The 22,741-nt window shown below is 35.0% G+C and overlaps 1 protein-coding gene across 4 annotated transcripts in view; it reads left to right on the top strand.

The window, feature by feature from the left end:
- The window catches only part of ABCA5 (ATP binding cassette subfamily A member 5), a 65,529-nt gene extending 47,889 nt beyond the window's left edge, over nucleotides 1-17,640 (top strand). For all 4 annotated transcript variants that reach the window (XM_036997074.2, XM_036997073.2, XM_036997075.2 and 1 more), the window contains 16 exons: nucleotides 551-721; nucleotides 1,668-1,781; nucleotides 2,132-2,266; nucleotides 3,775-3,846; nucleotides 4,368-4,459; nucleotides 9,643-9,769; nucleotides 10,062-10,176; nucleotides 10,273-10,364; nucleotides 11,147-11,322; nucleotides 11,693-11,768; nucleotides 11,895-11,989; nucleotides 12,728-12,847; nucleotides 13,927-14,076; nucleotides 14,456-14,535; nucleotides 15,600-15,655; nucleotides 16,360-17,640. In XM_036997074.2, coding sequence (XP_036852969.2) covers nucleotides 551-721; nucleotides 1,668-1,781; nucleotides 2,132-2,266; nucleotides 3,775-3,846; nucleotides 4,368-4,459; nucleotides 9,643-9,769; nucleotides 10,062-10,176; nucleotides 10,273-10,364; nucleotides 11,147-11,322; nucleotides 11,693-11,768; nucleotides 11,895-11,989; nucleotides 12,728-12,847; nucleotides 13,927-14,076; nucleotides 14,456-14,535; nucleotides 15,600-15,655; nucleotides 16,360-16,467 — 1,779 coding nt within the window. In that variant the 3' untranslated portion in view covers nucleotides 16,468-17,640. The remainder of the gene's footprint in view (nucleotides 1-550; nucleotides 722-1,667; nucleotides 1,782-2,131; nucleotides 2,267-3,774; nucleotides 3,847-4,367; nucleotides 4,460-9,642; nucleotides 9,770-10,061; nucleotides 10,177-10,272; nucleotides 10,365-11,146; nucleotides 11,323-11,692; nucleotides 11,769-11,894; nucleotides 11,990-12,727; nucleotides 12,848-13,926; nucleotides 14,077-14,455; nucleotides 14,536-15,599; nucleotides 15,656-16,359) is intronic.
- Nucleotides 17,641-22,741: the final 5,101 nt, after the last annotated feature.

Below are 22,741 nucleotides of genomic sequence, written 5' to 3'. Positions count from 1 at the left end.
TAGTAATAACTTATAATTAGTACACATAAGAGTATATAAGACTTTTTAATGCATTATCAATACAAAGCTTCACATTTAAATGAAAACCCTGTGTAAATCCAGAAGGCACTGGCTATTAGTGTTTTTATGAAAGGTTAATTTTTTGGAGTGAGAATCCTTTTCCTGTTTAAACATCTTTTTATGTATATCCACAGATTTTCAAAAGCTACGATGCTTTAGCTAACTTGCTGTTTGCACAGCTACTACATCATGACACCTTTCACTTTATTTTGTTCTGTGTATTTTAGCTGTTCTTCTGTATTATGATGCTGAAAAACTTTGTTGAAGTTGTTATATATCAGAAATAATGAACCAAATTACAGGTTTAATGTAATTTAAATTCAGCTGGAGGAGGGCTTTTATTACATAGAGACCTAGAATGTGATCTTTATTGTTTTGTTGATTTAAAATAAGAGTTTCACAATAATTTCTAAAAGTTTTTGTTTTTTGTAACATGTTTAAAATTATGATCAATTTTTTCACCCCCCCACCCCCCATTTTTTTTTTTCAGATCAAAGCTTATACTCAACTTAAGCTTTCAGGTCTTTTCCCATCTGCATACTGGATTGGACAAGCTGTCGTTGATGTCCCCTTATTTTTTCTTGTTCTTATTTTGATGCTAGGGAGTTTATTTGCATTTCATTATGGATTATATTTTTATGCTGTAAAGTTCCTTGCTGTGGTAAGTTAACACTAGCTGTAGTACTCAAGCTATTTACAAATCAACTGTTATTTTAAATAACTAAGTCTTTAGAAACATGACAATTGGTTGGTTGATACAATTTTTTTACAGAAAAGAGAACCAGTGTCTATTTAATTATTGCATATGATACCTATAATCAATGCAATTTATATTACTGTAAGTGATTTTAAAAATAACTTAGCATTATTATAAAATAATTATTTGAAACTGAAGTGATATTTCAGGTAGACTTACTTGTGTGTGATCTGGAGCAGTGCTTCCTTAAAAATGTCTTCAGTAGCTCTGTGCCTGAAAACTTCACAAAGAAGCTCTTTTATCCTATAATTTAAAACACGGCTTAAAATACTAAGGAAGAGCATGCTGTGCATTCGTGTTCACATGTAAATGACTGATACTAGACCCTATCTTATGAGTGATTTGTATTAGAAAAAAGGGAAAACAGAAATAGATGAGGTTGGAGTTGCTGAGAGTAACCTTAACATTTTTGCCAGAGATTATATTGACCTTACTTATTAATTTCTGCCTTATAAATTAAGAAAGAAATGTTTTTCTTAAAAACTTCAAAACCGTATTAAGTGCTGTATATTAAAGTGGTAGCTAATTCAGCTAAAGAACAATCAGTTGTAATCAGCTTTTCTCTATAAAATGATAAGAGAGCATTTTACTTAGCATTAAAAAAGTACCACAAATAGTATTCAGTTTAAGTGACTTATTCAGGATTGTGTTAACAATTAATTCAAAGCATGAGTTTTATCAATTTAGGAGAAATGAGCATGGCAATTCCTCAAGAAACTACAGTTTCAGTTTTTGGAGTGATGTGTTGAGCCATAAAATTTGAAAAATAATTATTCCCTAATAGTTTGATGTGGCTCGTGTTTTATATCATAGCCATTTTTACATAAAAATACACATTTCTGTTTCACAGGTTTTTTGCCTTATTGGTTATGTTCCATCAGTTATCCTGTTTACCTATATTACTTCTTTCACTTTCAAAAAAATTTTAAGTACCAAAGAATTTTGGTCATTTATCTACTCTGTGGTAAGTTACATTTTATATTATCTCACCCCAACTTTTCATAGCTTATTTGAAAGTCATGGCTCCTTCAGGATTATACTCAAAACATTACTGTATCTTTTCTAGAATCTTTTTGTGTATGTATTTGCCTTTTGCATCACCCATTCCATGAAGGGGTGACCTTGAAAGCATTTAAGAACTGTATCACAAGCTACGAACAACTGTGCCAGCATACAGCTTTCTGATGCTCCTGGCTAAGTATCAGCGCTGGTCCATGTTCTACTAGAGAATTAAAACAGCTAATGCTAAGGCATAAACTTACAAGTATGTTTTGTGTGAAATTTCTAAACACTTTTCACTTATTTTCTCTTTAGACTGCGTTGGCTTGTGTTGCAGTCACCGAAATAACTTTCTTTATGGGCTACACAGTTACAACTATTCTTCACTACACCTTTTGCATAGCCATTCCAATCTATCCACTTCTAGGTTGTCTGATTTGTTTCATAAAGGTAGGTCTGTTAAGAGTTTTAATATTTAAAAAGCATAAATTCTGTTTAGTCTTGGAGATTTCAGTTCTTGTACTCAAAATAGTTTAAAAAAAAGTCATGTTAGCTGCTACTACTTGATTTAAATATTATCAATAGAGCAGTTTAAAATTACTGTAGGATCTTTTAAACCAGGTCTTTAAACCTGAATATCTTAAAAGAGGACACTACCCATTACATTTCTTTGATGACCAAAATGATGTACATAAATTCAAAGTATGACCTGACTTCAGTCATTTTTTTGGTGGGGTGGAGGGAATTTTTCAATGTTTAAGTAATGTTGTGTACTAGAAAGGGATGAGAAAAAGTAAAGTGTAAGATTTTTTCAAAGAAAAAAATAAAACAGATTAGTTTTATTAAGCCTGGATTATTGAAAAAAATTCCATGTGATTAGAAAAAAATCACTTGTTGAATTATTGAGAAGTATGATTGCTGATTAGTTAGTTATACTCACTAACCTTCCTTCTCCTTTCCTCCAAATTTTTGCTTCCATTTAATGTTTATTCCTCCCCAGACAGAAATATTTTGGGATGGGGAAGATACTCATCTAAGTATAAACCATACTTATTAGTATTACAGGCTCATTTATGTATAGAGAATACATGTTTGCTGAACAAAATGCATTTTTTAAAATTTTAATACAAATGTTCCTACACATTGCAGCTAAAAGAAAACTACTCACAGTATTTCTGAAACCAAATGTGTGGGTTTTCCCCAAACATAAAGCAGTTCTGACACTAAGGTGGAGTTAATGCAGACCCCAAAAGTTAAGGGCTCAGTCCCACAAGACTGTCCCCCATTTCAATTTCAAGTAGTGAGACCCCAAGTTACCCACATTTCTGTCTGACTTGGCTACAAATCCAGGGTTCCCACAACCCCTTCTCAGGTTCAATAATTTGCTACAATGGTTTATAGAACTCAGGGAAACCCTTTATTTACTATTATGAGTTTATTATAATATCAATGCAAATGAGCAGTCAGATTAAGAGAGATAATCTCTTAAAGTCTGAAAGAGTCCCAAGTGCAGGAGCATCTGTCCCCATGGAGTTTGGGGTGTGCCACCCTGCCTGAATAGAGATGCACTCACCAACCTGAAAGCTCTTCGAACCCTGTGTTTAGGGGTTCATCAATGGAGGTGTCATTACTTAGGCTGAAGAGTTAACCTCCAAGCCCTTCTCCCCTTCTGTGGTCACTGGTCACTGGGGCTTAAAGTTCCATCCCTCAGTCTCTTGGTTGGTTCCTCTGGCAACCAGCTCCCACCCCCCAAGAGTAACCTGATTAGTACAAATTCACTTTTGATTGAAACGTTTTAAATATCAAAAGATGCTCCTATCATCTCTATTCCTCTGTCACTCAGGAAATTCCAAGGGTGTTAGAAGCTGTGAGTCAGTAACACAGGTCAAAGACCAAATATCATTATATCACAATACCATACATAGCAGCATATAAATTTTCAAAAATTCTTGTCCTAGATTTCTTGGAAGAATATTCAAAAAAATGACACCTATAATCCATGGGATAGGCTTTTGGTGGCTGTTATATCGGTAAGAAATAAAAAAATATGCTTAGCATTTACTTTTAAGAATAGTTTGGTTGTATGATTTTAACTGTTAGTTTTTATTCTGTCACACAAAAATGAAGGTGCATGGAAACTTGAGTGTGTTAGTTAATGCTAGGTAATGTGCATGTCAGTAGTAATACTTTTCATTTACAAATATACGTCCACTTTAATATATTTGGGTTTGTCACGTTATTTATTTGAACTAATTAAATTCTGGCTTCCTCAGTAGCAGAAACACAGCTTTTTTCCTTCAATTACATTTTATGAAGCTGACAACCAATGAACTACAGTGGTAGAAAAGTACGTGAAGGGTTATATTACTGGAAATCTACTTTGATTTGTATTAAAATTTATTCCTAACTCATGTGATATGCAAAAAAAAGTGTGAATTTATATTTTTGGTGATGGTAGGAAACCTGATGTATGTGGTCCTTGTTCTGTTGGTTTAGGGGAAAAAAAGATTCAAAAGATTTGGTCATGAGCTGTGCTGTGTTCTTCTTTTAGCCCTACCTGCAGTGTGTGCTGTGGATTTTCCTATTACAGTACTATGAGAAGAAGTATGGAGGCAGATCAATACGAAAAGATCCCTTTTTCAGGTCAGTTAAATTTTGTAAATGCTTTAGTGTTTCTGCAGAGTTGTGCAACCATCACCATCATCTAATTTTAGATCATTTCCTTCACCGCCCAAAGAAACTTTGTACCCATTAGCAGTCACTTCCCAATCCCCCTCCCCATCCCCCACCCCTGTGTAACCACTCCTCTACTTTCTGTTTATAGACTTGCCAGTTTTAAACATTCAAATAAACGGAATTATGCAATATATAGTCTTTTTTTGGCCTGGCTTTTACTTACCGTAATGTTTTGAAGGTTCATCCATGGTGGAGCATGTAGCAGTACTTCATTTCTTTTCTTCCTGAGTAATACTATACTGTATGGATATGCCACCCTTTATCTATTTCAGTTTTGGGCCATTGTGAATAATGCTGCTGTGAACATGCAGTTGGCCCTTGAACAATATGGGTTCAACCTGTGTGGTCCACTTATATGTAGATGTTTGTCAGTAAGTATATTGGAAAATTTTTGGAGATTTGGGACAATTTGAAAACACATTTGCTTTTCTCTAGCTTACTTTGTTATAAAAATATAGTATGTAATACATATGCAAAATATATGTTAATTGACTATGTTACTGGTAAGGCTTCTGGTTGACAGTAGACTGAGTTAAGTTTTGGGGGAGTCAGAAGTCATTTTCAGCTGCAGGTGGGTGGAAGGGGAGGGTTGGTGCATCTAACCCTAACATTGTTCAGGAGTCCGCTGTATAAACCACTGGATATTCCCCACATGCACTGAGGATTCAGCATCTGTCTCTCCTTCCTCTTTGCCTTTATTCCTGCTATCATTCTGGGGGATACATCAGCATCCACACAGAAAACCTTTCTAACAGAACACCCTGACTGCTGAGTTGCTGATTTTTTTTCCAAGCCAGGGACTTTGGTCTCTTTTCCAGTTCTCACCTGTTTGCATCAGAGCCGTGCCATCACTGTTCTTCACTTCATCTGTAAAATCTTAAGCTCCAGTGTCCATCTCTACAGTAACTTTTCATTTTCCCAGCTTTCTTATTTTATTAGTCCTGTTGGACTTTACTCCTGTGGTTTCACGCCTGTTGTGTTTGTCCTGCTTTCCCAGTGTATTAGTGATTCCCTGTTGTTACTCTTCTCTCTGTCCAGTCTTGCTCATGTTGTTCATCACCCTCTTGCAGCAGCCTCAACTTCTATATCTTTTTGCCTTACCTATCCACTAGAAATCATGATTTTTAGCAAACCTAATTATATGCTGGAGAAGAATAACAGGTGCAGTTTGATAATACTCCATATTTATCCCATATAAACCCAGCTTTGTTTTGACACTGGTAACCCTACTATGTTTCTCTGGTCAGCACCTTCCTGTCTCTTCAATAGTTATCCCAAGTCATCTTTATATTCCTCAGATTCCCAAATTCACCTTACTTCACCTTATTTCCTATTTCTCAGGAGATGATCTTGCCATCTCAGAAAACAGAAGCAATTATAATACATTTTTACACACCCACATCTCTCATCATTTTTGCATTTTCCCAGTCCCAGAGGATGAGGTACCCCTGTGGTAGAATTAATCTGTGAAGCCATCTGGTCCTGGACTTCTGTTTTTTTGAGAATTTTTTGATTACCAAATTCAATTTTGTTACTGGTGATTGTTCTTCTCAGATTTTCTGCTGCTTTCTGGGTCAGTCTTGGGAGGTTGTACTTTTCTAGGAATTTGTCCATTTCTAGGTTGTCCCATTTATTGGCATATACTTTTTCATAGAATTCTCTAATAGTTCTCTGTATTTCTGTGGTGTTAGTTGTTTTTTTCGTTTCTGATTTTGTTTGTGTCCTCTCTTTTATTCTTAGTAAGTCTGGCTAGGGGTTTGTTTATTTTGTTTCTCTTTTCAAAGAACCAGCTCTTAGTTTCATTGATTTTTTTTGTATTGTTTTACTCTTCTCTATTTTATTTATTTCTGCTACTTCTGCTAACTTTTGGTTTCATTTGTTCTTTTTCTAGTTTCTTTAGTTGTGAGTTTAGACTGTTTATTTGGGATTGTTGTTGTTCTTGAGGTAGGCCTGTATTGCTGTGTCCTTCCCTTTTAGAACCATTTTTCCAGTGTCCCACAAATTTTGGGCTGTTTTATTTTTGTTTTCATTTGTCTCCATGTATGCTTTATTTCTTCTTTGATTTGTTCATTGATTCATTGAGTATTTAAAAGCATGTTGTTTAGCCTCCATGTGTTTGTGGATTCTTTCGTTTTCTTTACTTAGTTTGTTTCTAGTTTCATACCTTTGTGGTCTGAGAAGTTGCTTGATACAATTTCGGTCTTTTAGAATTTATTGAGGCTCTTTTTGTGGCCTAGTATGTGATCTGTTCTGGAGAACATTCCATGTGCACTTTAAAAAATTGTGTATCCTGCATTTGAGTGGAATGTTCTGTATTTATCTGCTAAGTCCATCTGATCTAATGTGTTGTGTTGTTCAATGACTCTGCTTCCTTGTTTTCTGTCTGGATGTTCTGTCCATTGATGTCAGTGGGGTGTTAAAAGTCTCCTATTTCTCCCTTTAGTTCTATTAGTATTTGTTTCATATATTTAGGTGCTGTTATATTTGGTGCATAGATATTTAAATGGTTATATCCTCTTGTTGGACTGCCCCCTTTATCATTATGTAATGTCCTTCTTTGTCTCTTTTTACTTTCTTTGTGTTAAAGTCTGTTTTGTCTGATATAAGTACTGCTACTCCTGCTTTTTTCTCCCAATTATTTGCATGAAACATCTTTTTCCATCCCTTTACTTTCAGTCTGTATGTGTTTATTTAGATCTCAAATGAGTCTCTTGTAGGCAGCATATAGGTGGGTCTGTTTCCTTATTCATTTGCCACCCTAAGTCTTTTGTTTTTTTCTGGGTTGTTTCTGTAGTTCCTCTCTGATGCTTTCTTCCCCTCTTATACTCTTCTCTTGTTATGTGATAGTCTTCTTTAGTGTTGTGATTGGATTTCTCTTTAATTTTTTGGGTCTCATAGGCTTTAGGCTTGTGGTTACATTAAGGTTCATAGATAGTTTCCTAAGTATATAATAGTCTATATTAAGTTGATGGCTGCTCTGTTTTAAACACCATCTAAAAGTACATCCTTTTTATTTTCCATCCTCCCCCACACTTTATGTATTAAATGTCATAATCTGTAGTTTTGTATATCCCTTGACTGATTTTGTGTATAGTTGGTGTTACTACTTTTTTTCTTAAACTTTATACTTGCTTGGTAAATATTTATTCTACTACCTTTACTGTGGGTTTATTTTTACTGGTGAAAAATATTTAGGCTTAAGAACATTTCCATCTACAGAAGTCCCTTCACGTATCCTGTAAGGCCTGTGTAGTGGTGATGAATTTTTAACTTCATTTATCTGGGAAACTTTTAATCTCTCCTTCAGTTGTGAGTGATAACCTTGATGAGTAGAATATTCTTGGTTGAAGGTCCTTCTGTCTCAATACATTAAATATTTCACACCACTCCCTTCTGGCCTGTACAGTTTCTGCTAAGAAACCTGCCAATAGCCTTACGGGGTTTCCTTTATAAGTAATTTTTTGCCTCTCTAGCTGCTTTCAGTACTGTCTTTTTATCCTTCATCTGTGTCTTTTTAATTATTATATGCCTTGGTGTTGTCCTCCTGGGTTCTTTCTGTTGTTGTTAGGGGCTTCACGCTTCAGGCTGTTGGCTGCTGGGCTTAGTGGCTGGGTGGCCGGGCAGGTGCACAGGATTGAGCCTTGAGGCTGAGCCTCCAGAGAGGCAGTTGGAGCATTTGGGGCTGGCTCCCATGGGTGCTCGAACAGTGGGACTGAGGGAGGGTTGGGGAAATGTCATCTACCTTCTCCTTTTCGTGCAGAGAGAGCTCTGTCCAACCCCCGCCCCTCTTACATCCCTCCCGCTGCTAGTAATTCCTTTAAACTGCCGCCCCTATGTTGGATCTCAGCGGGACGACAGAGCTTGTACCTGTACGGGCAGGTAGAGTCTTAGCCTCCCACAGTGCCCCAGCTCTCCCTTGTGTCCAGCCCTGTTAATCACCAAAGTCCAGTGCAATGGACTAGTGTTCCCAGAGCAGTCTCCCCGGCCAGGTGCGCAGAGTTCCTGAGTGCTTCTCCCCTCCCCGCTCACTCCATTCCTTTCCCTCCCACTTGTGGGCTGGGATGTGGGGAGGGCTTGGGTCCCACTCAGCCTCGGTTCTGCTTCTTTACCCTTCTCTGTGTGGTGGTCTCTTCTTCACCAGGTGTAGGTGGTCTGTTCTGCAGTCTCCAGGTTGTTTTCAGGGTTAGTTGTTTTTGCTGTCGTTGCTGCTTTGCTGTGTGTGTGGAAGGAGGTTTCTGCCTGCCTTCCTACTCCACCATCTCTTATCTGCACCACCTACCCCACACCCAACCCAGTTTTGGATCTTAAGCGGTTGTTTTTCTTTTGATAAGTAGTCATCTTTATCTCATATAAAACAAAGTAGTGGATGTCAGAAATCATAAATCTCATTTAAACCTGAATCCCTCCCTGGCTCTTTTCTCATATCTCTCTTTCTTTTCATTTTCACAGCCACAAAATTCCATCACCAGTTCCTTATCTCCAGTTCACTCTCTGACTCCCTGCAATCTGGTTGCTGCTTTTACCTCTCTTTCGATATTATTTTCAGTAAGATAACTAATGACTTCCTCTTTGTCTTGTCCAGTAGGCTCAACTTAACTAATCTTCAGCCTTAATGTGACTGACTTCTTCCTCTTTTAATTTTTCTCTTCTTTTGTTTTCCATAATGTCAGCTCCTATTTGCCTCTTTCCCTCTCTTATTGTTATTTCAAAATTTTCTTTGGAAGCACTTTTTCCTCTGCCTACTTTTGTGGTGGTTTCTGGGTTTTGAACTCAGCCCTGTGCATCTGCTCTCCCTGGGCAGTCTCATTTACACCCAGGCTGATCTCTGAGGGAGGCATGCATGCTTTTTTATCTTTCTATCTTTGTGTGGAATAGTGTCAGCTACATACTGGTCTGGTCATAAGTAATATTGTTGAGTAGATGACAGTATCATCCAAATGGTATAAATTATTGAAAAATAGCTTAAATTCCATCTTTCAGAGATAACCACAGATCTCATATTGACATATATTTTCTGTCTTTTCTCTATGTAGTGTTTGCATTTCCTGCTATTTTAATTATTTGAAAGTCTACTATCTTTATGTATTTAGGACCCTCTCAACAAAGTCCAAAAATAGGAAGTTTCCTGAACCACCACACAGTGACTTTGAAGATGAAGATGTCAAAGCTGAACGACTAAAGGTCAGAGAGCTGATGAGTTGCCAGTGTTGTGAGGAGGTAAATTTAGTCTTTATTGCTAAGTTGTATTACATGCATGATGATTGTTTCCCTATACATAGGGATTAAAGATAGTTTTCTTTCCATATTAATCAATCTGAAAAAAAGTCTTTCTTTGAAGAAATATTTTTGTCCATTTAATTTTGAATAAGACTTTATTTCAGTCATAGATGGATATTTATACAATATCCCTTATTAGCAGGCACAGTTCTTATTATACAGACATGAATTGTGTACAGCCTGTCATTTCATGATTGGGTTTATAACTCTTAAACCCTATTTCCCTTATTAGAAACCAGCCATTATGGTCAGTAATTTGCATAAAGAATATGATGACAAGAAAGATTTTCTTACAAGAAGAGTAAAGAAAGTGGCAACTAAATACATCTCTTTCTGTGTGAAAAAAGGCTGGTATTTATTTATTCTTAAATAACTCTTTCAAAAGAGTAATTTCCATATTGAGTTTGATTGATGTATGATGATTTTTCTTTCACTTCCTTTAGGAGAGATCTTGGGGCTCTTGGGCCCAAATGGTGCAGGCAAAAGCACGATTATTAATATTCTGGTTGGAAATATTGAACCAACTTCAGGCCAGGTATGATATAGATGATACACATTTATAGACTAATTTACATTTTAATTAAAATAAATTTCTTAAGGACAAATTAGGGTTTTGGTGCCTAAAGTTATATGTTTTTAGTGTTAATTTCTTACTGTAGCTTGATCAAGTTATGATCCTTTTGCTTATCTGTGAAAATTATGTACATAGTGACATACGCATACATGCAGACACACAGTCTACTTTTATCACTATTGTATGCATGGATAATTTGTCCACCACCTTAATGGAAAACAATCATATTAATTCCAGGGAAATACAGCATTTAGTCTTGGCCCCATTGTCAGTTTTGATTATAAACCATCACTCACGACTATGTGGAAATTTCACAGAAGTGCTCTCATCCTTTCTCCTGCTCCTCTCCCTATTTCACACCAGCCTCACTGGCTCAGTGATTCCCTAGAATGTGCCAGGCATGCTCTTGTGGTTTTGCCTTAGCTGTTCCTTACTTCAGCTGTTCCTTACCCCATAGAAATCCAAATGACTAGATTTTCTTACCTCTCCAGCTCAAATACCACCTTTCAGTAAGGCCCTGATCTGATCATCCTAGTTAAAATTGGAGCTTTCTTACCTAGTCACTCTTTCTGGCTATGTCACTGAAATCTGATTTAGCTATGTACTTTCCTCATTAAAGGGAGTAAAAATTTGACCTGATAATGTCCTGGCTCTAGGAAGGAGTTTGAACTAATCCACATACATTTCTTTACAATGTAAATTAAGCAAAAATAGTTATTTGAAATTGATTTGTATTTCTGTAGGTATTTCTAGGAGATGATTCTTCAGACCCCACTGAAGATGATGATTCCATTAAGTGTATGGGATACTGTCCTCAGATAAACCCATTATGGCCAGATATTACATTGCAGGAACATTTTGAAATTTATGGAGCTGTGAAAGGAATGAGTGCAAGTGACATGAAAGAAGTCATAAATCGGTAAAATACAGAATGCTTTTGTTACCTGGAGAAAGGTTTACATTTCATGTTTTTAAAATTTCATCATAGGCATTTCCGTGAATCATAATTTTCATAGAAAATGGTCATCATTTTTTCACACAGTTTTTACTGAATTAAGATACCTATGAAAATAAAAGGATAATGTTTTTATTTCTAATTATAGAATAAATGTACCTATAAATGTCATGAAGCTTAAAGTGTACCTTTTTGTCAAGATACTAATTTGTTAAAAATGATGTAAACTGGAGGTCTAATTATATAGTAAGCTTCCACTGAGGGTTCTAGAAAAAGGTCAGTGATTACAAACGATGAGCGATAATTGCCTCACTTGCTGTTACCTATTTTGCAGTATAACAAATGCACTTGACTTAAAAGAACATCTTCATAAAACTATAAAGAAGTTACCTGCAGGAATCAAGCGAAAGGTACTTTTATTAAACAACAAATATATTGTTGTTTTATTGACAGTTTAATGCCTGATACTGTCTTGATAAAATTCCTAATAGTGAAGCTTTATTAGTCCCTCCCTGCCCTGTTTTCTTTCCGTCTAGTTGTGTTTTGCCCTAAGTATGCTGGGGAATCCTCTGATTACTCTGCTAGATGAACCATCAACAGGTATGGATCCTAAAGCCAAACAGCACATGTGGTGAGTATGACACTGAAGACACTTCAGACAGATTGTACTGTTCATACTGTAGAATAAAGGAATAGTTTATTATATTATAACCTTGGCTCTATGTTAAATATTGATTAAAGTCATACACAAATGATAAAAAGTACTCCAAAATCTAGAGAATTCCTTAAACTTTTTTAACTTTATCATATTTTTCATGAAGCATTAATATTTTATATAATCCAGAACAAAAACAAGTATACAGGTAATTATTTTAAAAAGAGTATTGCTGTCTGAATAGTTTTTAAAAGGTTTTTTCCTAGTCATTTAGCATATTATTATGATTCTTTCTCATAATAATATTGTCTTGCATTTATATTGGTACTCTTTCTAGGAATTTACCAACTCTTTGCTCCTAGCCTTCCATGTCTATAAAATGTAAGGTTTGGCTTTGATGCATGTTAAGGTTTCCCTGTGATTCTGTGGTTGTTTTTGTTATAATGTGAAAAGGCATCAGTTTTTATAATTCATTTTTTTAATGCCTAGAAACATTTGAAATTAAGGGATTTCTCTCTACTTCACAAGCTTTCAAAAATAATGGAAAATAAATTACAATAGAAAAATCATAGTTGGGCAGAATATAAAAACTATAGCAATTGATATTTCAAGTATGTTAACTAACCTAATTACTAAATAGTTGGATTTTTTTAAAGTCTAGTTACTTTCATTAACAGTCAGATACTGTCCTGTCTTCTTATTTATGTTTTACAGGCGAGCAATTCGAACTGCATTTAAAAACAAAAAGCGGGCTGCTGTTCTGACCACTCATTATATGGAGGAGGCAGAGGCTGTCTGTGACCGAGTGGCTATCATGGTATCTGGGCAGTTAAGGTAGATGTCTGAACAGCATGCTCTGTGGCTGGGTGGGTGCGTGGGAGGTAGATTTTGAATGTTACTTGAAAAACTTATAATAACACATATTAATTTAAATACTTTAAAAAAGTTTCCTTGAGTTTTTGAATCAATTAGCTTTCTATAGAATTAGAACTAGCCAAAAAATGGCTAGTTTGCATTTGAAATTAGCTTAATTGTTCAACAGTTCACTGTGTTACTTTCAGGCATGATATTTGTTATTTAAATAAATTGCTAGGCTTCATATTAGGTAATAACCCAAAGTATAAAATCCATATACTTAAGTTCATAATCATATACCTAAAGGATTGAATAAATAAATAAGTGTGGTAGAAGGGACAAGTCTTCCTTACAGAGAGATTCTGAATAATATATGTAGATACTACCCCCTCCAGGCGGGGTTGCTTAATCCCTCACCTCCCAGGTATCTTCTGGACTTAGACAGTATCTTCTGATATATGAAGAGGTGAAGACTGTAACTTTACAGTAGAGAAACCTGACACATAACTCAATCATGTACCCCTGATGTGATGTGATAGGAAAGCTACTTCACTAATGTGGTATTTTTCCCCAAAACCTGTGTAACCACAGTCTAATCAGGAGAAAAATACCAGACTAGTCCAAATTAAGGGCATTCTACCAAGACATTTGACCAGTTTTCAGAAATGTCAGGGTCAGAAAGAAGAAGAAAAGGGTAAGAAACTGTCACAGACCAAAGGAGACATGGCAGCTAAGTGCAACCCTGGATAGATCCTGGGGCAGAAAAAGGGCATTAGCAGAAAAACTGATGAAATCAAATAAAGTCAAATAAAGTTAATAGTGATATACCAATGTTGGCTTCTTCATTTTGACCAATGTGCCATGGTAATATAAGATGATACTATTACAGAAACTGAAACTGGAGGAGGGGTGTATGGAGACTCTGTATTATATTTGCAACTTTTCTATAAGTTTAAAAGTATTCCATCATAAACATTTTGCTTAAATCATTCTTTGAGAGATTCTTTGAAACTGTCAAATTGTTTTATGTCTGAGCTTTCTTTTAAATACTACTACAGATGTATTGGAACAGTCCAACATCTGAAGAGTAAATTTGGAAAAGGCTACTTTTTGGAAATTAAATTAAAGGATTGGATAGAAAACCTGGAAATAGATCACCTCCAAAGAGAAATTCAATATATTTTCCCAAATGCAAGCCGACAGGAAAGGTAAAGATTTTTAAAATTCTGTAATATTTCTTTGTAGAGCAGTAATCATAGAAATTGGTTACTGAGGATTAGGGGTGAAAAGTCTGTTACCAATATTGCACTAATGGAGTCTGACGACTGGAGCTTTCTATCTAACTTAATGTTAGATCTTTCAATATTCAGTAGTAGTTAAACTGTAAACTTCAGTAGTAATGACAGTTACTGTATTCTACATGAAACCTTAAGATTTCAAATAGTTTATGCCCAAGTAAGTATCAAAATAAGTTACTGGATTTTAATTTTGAATTTAAAAATTTAACTTTTAAAATTTACACTTTATCTTTACACAGTAGTAGTTATTTTTTACTTTTCCTATATTTCATCTTATCTTTGTTTACAGTTTTTCCTCTATTTTGGCTTATAAAATTCCTAAAGAAGATGTTCAGTCCCTTTCACAATCTTTTTCTAAGCTGGAAGAAGGTAAGTAGTATTTGAAACATGGTTAAATAGCTTCCAAATTACAAAAGAATTTTACTGAAAAGCTTAGAAGTTGGGACTCAGTTTATTGTAGAAACTACGGTAAATAAAAAGATGCTCTTTTATTATTTTAATATACTAATACTAATAAGGATTTGGTAGACCAACTATATATAGTGTAAACCTTTTACTTTCTTTAGCAGACATCACCACAGTTTTTCACATTGCATCTGTGTGAAATTTCGACTTAATTAGCCCCACTAGATGATTGGAAAAGTGGGAGCATTGAGTTTCTTGAATCCTTATTTCATATTTGGGCATAGCAGTAGCAATGTCAGACTCCAGTGTCAGCAGGAGAGAAGAGAGGAAAATTCATAGTACAGGAAGGGAGAGGGTGTCCTAAAAGCTTTAGAGAAGCTTTTTGAATCTTGACAGTTTTAAATAAATGGTAGGTATGACAAAAGATGTGCTGGTGGCAGTGGAGAGACATAAGCTCCTGGATCGGGCAAGTATTCATGTATAGTTTATTTTGTGTCTTTTACAAACTGTGAAACAGCCTCTGTTTTCTGGTAATTTCTTTCTGATTAAATTAAACACCTAAACTATTTAGGGAGAATTAAATTAAAGGAATGAAGAGAAAACCAGAAAATTTGGTATTAGATTGAAATAAATATAAAAATGTATATGGGCATATGTACAGTTTTTCATAATCCAGTTAAAGAAGAAAGAATAGGCTGTATTGGAATTAGGGAATGGGAGAAAAAGTAGGGGTCAGAAGAAATCATTAAAAAAAGGAATAATGAGGAAGAAGACAGAAGGTAAAGAGGTGCTTGGAAAGGGCGCAGTAAAGTATGTGACCTGAAGTGGAGCTCGGGCTTTGAAGGAGGCGCTGGGTGGGGAAGAGAAAGGGAGCGAGACAAAGGAAAAGAATATGCTCTGCAGCTACGAATCCGAATCAGTTAATTTCAGAGATTTAAAAAAATAGATTGTTAGTCCCTTACTAGTTACTGTCATTTTTCTTCTTTGCAAATACTAACAAGTAAAATGCTGTTTTTATGTTTTAATAGCTAAACATACTTTTGCCATTGAAGAATATAGTTTTTCTCAAGCAACATTGGAACAGGTACTATAAAACTAAATTTTAAAAAATTCTTTCAAATAAGAAAGTGTAAAGTGTCTGATATCTTAATGTTCAGGATCATTTTGGAGAGGGAGGGATTTTGTGAACTAGAGAAAAATTGTCATACAATATTCCTAAAGTTTGTGTAGTTTTTTAAATTGAGCTACATACAACGAAATGCACAAACCTTAATGCACAGCTTGATGAGTACCGTGTGCGCACACTCACGTAGCCGCCGTCCTGATCAGAATAGCAAACTTTCTCACCGATTTTTTTCCCTCCACCTATTTCATCCATCCCCTTACCCCCCATCTCTATGGTATTCTTTGTGTAATTTTAAGCAACTTCAAGTTCTGCTTATTTTGAATAGCTCAGTTTTTTTCAGTTTAATAAAGAGAATGTGTCATGACAAAAATGGATCATAGTAGCAGCATATCTGAAGTTACGTTTATTTCTAATGATTACATTTACATATATTTATAAAATTTTTGTGAGTGTTAAATATATTAATCAAAAGTCTATTAGTCTAAAATAACATTCATCTTTGTGATTAATGATTAGTCTGTTTAAATAATATTAATAGCAACAAATCTTGATAGCTGATTAATGTAATTAGATATTGCTTTATATCTTTTATGACTTAGTTAAAAATTCTTTGAGATACTTGTGACACAGAATTCTATATTCATTTATTTACTCTTATTTAGGTTTTTGTAGAACTCACTAAAGAACAAGAGGAAGAAGATAATAGTTGTGGAACTTTAAACAGCACACTTTGGTGGGAAAGAACACAGGAAGACAGAGTAGTATTTTGAATTTGTGTTTCTCAGTCTGCTTACAGAAATCTTTTCACTTTGGTTTAAAAAGTATATTATTTGAATGGTAACTGAAGAACCATGAAAGCACTTGGGATTTCCCTAATAAGTTCCTTAGTTGAATTGCTGTGGTGTTGTGTATTTTCCTTTTCTTCAAATAAAACTTACATATAATAAATTGAACTGCATGTTTGTATCTAGGGAATGTTGAACTGTAGTCTGTATGTAAACTGAGTATTTATCTTTCAAAAACAGTGCTTCTAAATTTATGGTTTAAAAAATAGTGGTAGAATAAATTTTATTTTGAACAGTTATCTTTAAGTTAATATCATCTTGTTACATAAGTATGTAATGTCCCAATTTAAATGAAAAACTAATACATAAATAACACATAGCAAAAGAGATTATAAAGCAAAAGTTTCTTGCTTCTCCTAAAAAGCTAACAGCACTGGACAATCTTAGTGCAGAGGTTTGCGGGAAGTGACATCCGGTAGGTGGCGCCCATCGATCATAAATGAAGTGAGGCTTTGTTCTTCTATTAGGTGATTTTAGACTTAAGTCCCACAAGTATTTGAAGAAACAATTCTTCTGCTTACACTAAGTAAAATTCAGAGGTGTTTTAATTATTATAACTAAAGGAAGACTATGTCTAGGATATTATTTTTGTAATAGTCTGATTCTTTGTGGCTAGAATGACAGATATCTATAGAGTTGGAAGAATTAGCCATCCCTTTTCCTCCACCCCACATGGAAGATAAAAAAATTTTTGTCATCTTCCTTCTAAAGGGTGCATTTTATTTTATTCCAGAATAAAATAATTTTTTGGGTAACCATTTTATTGGTGAACTTTATTTGAATCTCTCTATAGAGTTTTAAGTATATAGTGTATAGATTTAATTAGTAACTCACCTCAGATTTGCTTTGGAACATGATGGGATATATAAATAAACTTCTGGGGGTTAAATTCAGGACTAGAAGTAAACTATATATAATTCTCTTTAACAGGAAACCAGAATTTCTCTGTGTCAGAGCTGAAGTATGGTTATGGTTAATGTAATCTTAGAAATACTTCCTTGTAGAACCCCTGTATGGACTATAGGTATAATATAAATAATACTAGCTGACATTGTATTTCATCCAGATGAATAAAAATACCAACTTTTTGAGAACATATGCATTGGGAGTATGAATATTGCATTATAAAAAGTCTTATAAAACAGTAACAGAAGAATTTGATTCTGAGTTTCTTTAAATGCTCAAACCCTTTAATTCTTAACTCTTTCATGTAGGTAAAAACTTAATGAACTTTTAGCTCTACTGTATAATAAGACATCTGTGATTTTAGGCTGTAGCAGCTGACTTAAGTGTTCTTTTCTCAGTCTCAGTACAAGGTACATGACTGGTACTTTCCACCCCATTGCTTTGGGGTGCAACTTCTGTGTACATTTCTAAAGATACCTACTTCACCAGCTGTCTCAGAGGTCTAACTAATTCAAATGAGCTGCCTTACAGTCTCTGGATTTTATGACCCACAGCTAAGGTATTTTTCCTTGTAGATTTAGTTGACACTAGTTTTTAAAGTTATCAAGTGACAATCACATGCCTCATGATAACAAGCTTTTGGATTCTTCACCTGAGAATCTCACTTTTACATCTTCAGTAAAAGTTAATAACTTTGACTGAACTTCAGTACTGCATGAGGAATACAGTCACATTTCAAACAAAATCGTTACCTTTGTAGATACATTAATAAACAGCACATTGCATTTTCTAAACAAGTCATTGTTAAATGGTGCCATTAATTTAAAGGGATATTTTTTAGTATGTAAGAACCCAGGGGCTTCTCTTGGGATGTGTTTTTGTAGCTATGGATTACCTTGAGCATTTAGTGTATAAAGCAGAATTACTTGCAGTTTACTAGGGCAGTCCCTGAAAAGGTAGTTTTTGAGAACCTGACCATACTGAGAAAGATGTGTTATTTTAAAATCGAAAATGGCGAACACAGACATTACCTGCTTATGCTTATTGACTCGGTCACCTTCACTGTGAATGACTGATCAATGTAAATCAAGTAAAACTTTTTTGCTGCAAAAAGAAAGTTGAGATTATGCCGACTAGTCATAATCATGTTCTTATCTGTTATGTTCATCAGTTACTTTTCTATTAATACGCTCTTGGAAGCATTAAAAGACATTTGAATTAATTTTTTTAGTTTTTACATATTTAGAGTAAGTTTATTTTTGCCATGAATTATTTGTGGAACAATTCTTTCCCTCTTTCAGAGTAATACAACCTTTCCTATTTAGAAGTATTAATACTTAGGAAAGAAGAATAAGTGGGGTGGGAAGAAAAGGAGATAAAGTCAAATGTGAAGTTCATCTGCGCTTACAATGTATAGTTCATGTTCCAAGCATATACTTATCTCAAAATCTTAAATTACTGATATCAAAACTTTTTCTATACCAGTACATGTATATAAAAACACATATTTAGGCAAATATTCGGAAAACAGCATCACCTAATTTGTATTTTCCATCCACAGTCAAACTTTAAAAGTAAAGACTGGACTTTACTAAGTGACTGTAGTTACTGACCAATAAGGTGAACCTCTGTCTGCAGCCGTTGGGACCCAAGCCGTCCATTAAACAGTGGGAAACCGCCACGATGAGTGCGCTTCATACTTCTGTCTGTGGGCTCTTTGGGTTCTTTGCATAAAAGAGGACTGTTCATTTTGGCTCCATAAGATCTTACAGTCTAGTAGGAGGAAAATAATACTTCTATAACTAACTATATCACAAATGCTATGCTAGTGGCACTAACACTATTTTATTGGAGCGCAATTAATCCTACTTGGTGTGAGTGACACTGTGTTGTTTTTCCATGGGTCACACATTTCATTGTGATTGTACTTGATCTGATGAAATGCTTTGCTATGTTTTTCATGTAACATAAATAGGGATTAATTTTTGAAAAATAGAAATGCTTATCCTTAATGTATTTTTAATATTGCTACTACAGATTTTTCATTTTCTTTCCTGAAAGAGCCTATTACATAAAATGAACTTATTCTCAGGTGAATAATTTTTGTATCAGCTATTCTTACAAGGTAAAAGTTTACTTATTTTTTATTCATGATGTGTTATATGTAATTCTCAGAGCTGCCCTTTAAGGAAAATAAATATGATTATATTATGAACAATTAACTTTAAGACCTGAAAATTGAAGACAGCCTTTCATTTTGTATGCTGAAATGTATTTTTTGTTATTTATGTTGATAAATGAATAATGAGTGGCTCATATTAAAAATTAAGAAAAAAAACTGGCACTAAAATTGTAATTACTTTTTTTTTTGTATCTGTTAGTTTTCAAGTACATAAGGAATGTTGGCAGTTACTTGTATTTTAATTTACATTCCTGTTTAAACTTAAAGTAGACTTTCTTATACATCTTTTTATCTCAAATCTATTTTGTGAATATATAATTGTAAAGCAGTTTCTTTCAGTTACATTTTATTACATTTAACAGATAAATACCAAATATTTAACACTACTTATATATTTATCAATTTCCTTCAAATTTTTCAATAAATCTGATATCTCAAACACTTAGACAATATTTTTAATTTAATGAACAAATCTTACCAAGCACCTAAGCAACTCTTGCAAATGCAATCATCTTTTTTAATTAAGCAAATAAACAATTTCAGACATTTTAAAAATAACATACACAAAGTGACATGAATAGAAGGTGGCTTGCTGGTAGCACTTACCTAAAAAAGGGATTCCAAAAAAATCAAAACAATAATTGGAAGCAATTTTTCTCGCCATGTCTACACATGTAGTTCCTTAGGGTTTACTAGTAGAAGGGCCATTTCAGCTCAGCAAAGCTCACCTCTTGATAACTTCAGACTAAGGAATGCTGGTCAGGTTTCTCATTTAATGACTGCAATTAGTCAAGGGCTATCTAAAGGAAATTAAATACTAATTAAGCATAAAATCTGGATCTACCTTCAGAGAGTAATTGGTAACTATTCAGGTGACCCTGTTATGTTCAAGCAATTTTTTGAGCTTTCAGCTATGGCGATTTTAAAGTTTCAGGTTTTTGCAACCCAGTATTTTTCCTTAAGACAAGATACCACTTAAGTTGTATTGGTAGGTTTCACCTAAATTTGTGATAAGAGGATTTTCCAAGTTCTGTGTTGTGATTATAGCATAACCTTCTAAATTAAAGACTAGCAAAATGCATCCCTCAGTTGGGGTACAATTTTAATTCCCTTTTTGTTTTATAATTGTATCAATACTGTGGTCATTTTACTAACAATGATATTCTGAATCGCTTTACTAATTCATACTAATGTCTTTGTCACATAGTTGTAGGAAAGAATGAATGCTGATTTTCCTATTCATGTATTAGCTAGTAATTTTTTGGCCAAATTATACTACTAATATTATATAATTATGAAATTGATGTTGGTTTTCTATTGACTACATCCAACACACATCAGCGGTATACGAAGTGAAGTATGTGATTGAAGGAAGTAAAAATTATTCTTGGACAAGCTTTACAAATTGATAAACCCTAAATTGTTATGTCCTTATATTTTTTAATTTTTAAAGATTTAAAAATTTTTAATGAATAGGTAATACATGCAACATGGCTCGAAATTTAAAAGTGAAAAGTAAGGCGCCCTTGCTCTTCTGCTTTCCAGAAAAAGAGTAAATCAGAGTTAAAATGGAAATTGTCTTCAGATATTGGTGGGTATAGCTTTTATTTGGCTGATTTAAGTGTTACAACTTTAAAAAGGCTGACTTGTAACCATGAAATATACATGCTTCAGAATTTACCTTCCCCAAGTCAGGTATTGGGTAGTCCTTCAGAACTATCCATGATAGTATCCAAACCTTCAAAGGTTCAAACAAATAGTGCTTTTCCCTAACATTCATGTTTTCACAAGTTTTATTGAATGCCTGTTGTGAATCAGCACTATTATAAACACAGGTTACATTATTGAAACAATAAGCAAAAATTTCTGCCATCACTAAACTTTTATTATAGCATAGAGAGGCAGACTACTAAAAAATATCTGTAATGTGTTAGATGGTAAAAAGATACAGGAATTGGTGTGAGAGTGGGTGTTACAGGTGAGACCACACCGAGATGGTAACAGCACACTGACAAGGTGAGTTGGTGAAAGAGCTTTGCAGAAAGAACAGCAAGTTGCTGAGGCAGTGTGTGTGTGTGTGACATATTTGAGAAAGAAAGAGGACCAGTGAGGCTTGAGAGGACTAATCAAGGGGGACCCTTATGGACATCATGTCTGAGTGCATTCAGAAATCCCCGGAGGTTTTGAGTAGAGCAGTGACGTCATCCCGCGTTTGACCTGGAACAGTTTAGCTGTTGTGTTGAATATATAAATAGGATGCGGTAGAGGTGAGGGTGGTGGCAGGAGTAAGGAAGACTTCTCCTTTTCACTAGGCAGGAAGTCAGGATGAGCGAATCAGAAAGTGGTTATGAAATGCAAGTGGTAGGAAGTGGTTGGGGGTCTCAGTGTTTTGAAGGTAGAGGATATAGGGTGAGGGGAAGATGGTCACTGACTCCCGAGTTGTTTTTGTCTGAACTAGAGTGGAATTGTGATCTGTTATCTCTTTGACTCCATCTTCTAGTATCACCAGATGGGATGAAGAGCATGGAAATTCAGGTATAGGATGTGGGGGAAAGATCAGGAATCAATTTTGGATGGAAGTTTGAAATGTCCATTAGACATGTGAGTGGATATGTCCAGTAAGCAAAGGAAATAAACATCTGAAAAGCGGTGTCAGTTTTTGGGCCCCACTCTTACTGAGAGTCAAGCAGTAGAGTAGGAAGTGCAGCAGGTCCTAACAACAGTGAAGTAGCTAACATTAAAGTACACAGCCAGGGCCTCAGATCCCACCCAGGGTAAGGAAGTCCTGAGAGCAGGTTCGAGACCTGACCCAAGCGTTGGCTGCAGAGGAATTGAAGGAAATTGTAAAGTGCACAGGACCAAACCACCAGAAAGAGGGAGATGCCTTTGAAAGGGGAACCATCACTTGGTGACCCGGTGATGTAGGGAAATCAGGCAGCAGAAGAGGTCTACAGAAAGACGTGGAAGACAGACGGTCAAACCTCTTCGCATGGTGCTGTTTACTAAAGGAACGATTTCGTCTTAGCAGCGGAGAGGGCTCCGGTCTAGAAACAGCCCCTTGAGAACCGCTGGTGCTGCCCTCTGCTGGATGTGGCGATGAGCCATCTATGC

The sequence above is a fragment of the Manis javanica genome, chromosome 4 (assembly GCF_040802235.1).
Source record: "Manis javanica isolate MJ-LG chromosome 4, MJ_LKY, whole genome shotgun sequence".
NCBI lineage: Eukaryota > Metazoa > Chordata > Mammalia > Pholidota > Manidae > Manis > Manis javanica.
Note: the sequence above shows the minus strand (reverse complement) of the source record. Positions and strands in the feature narration are given on the sequence as shown.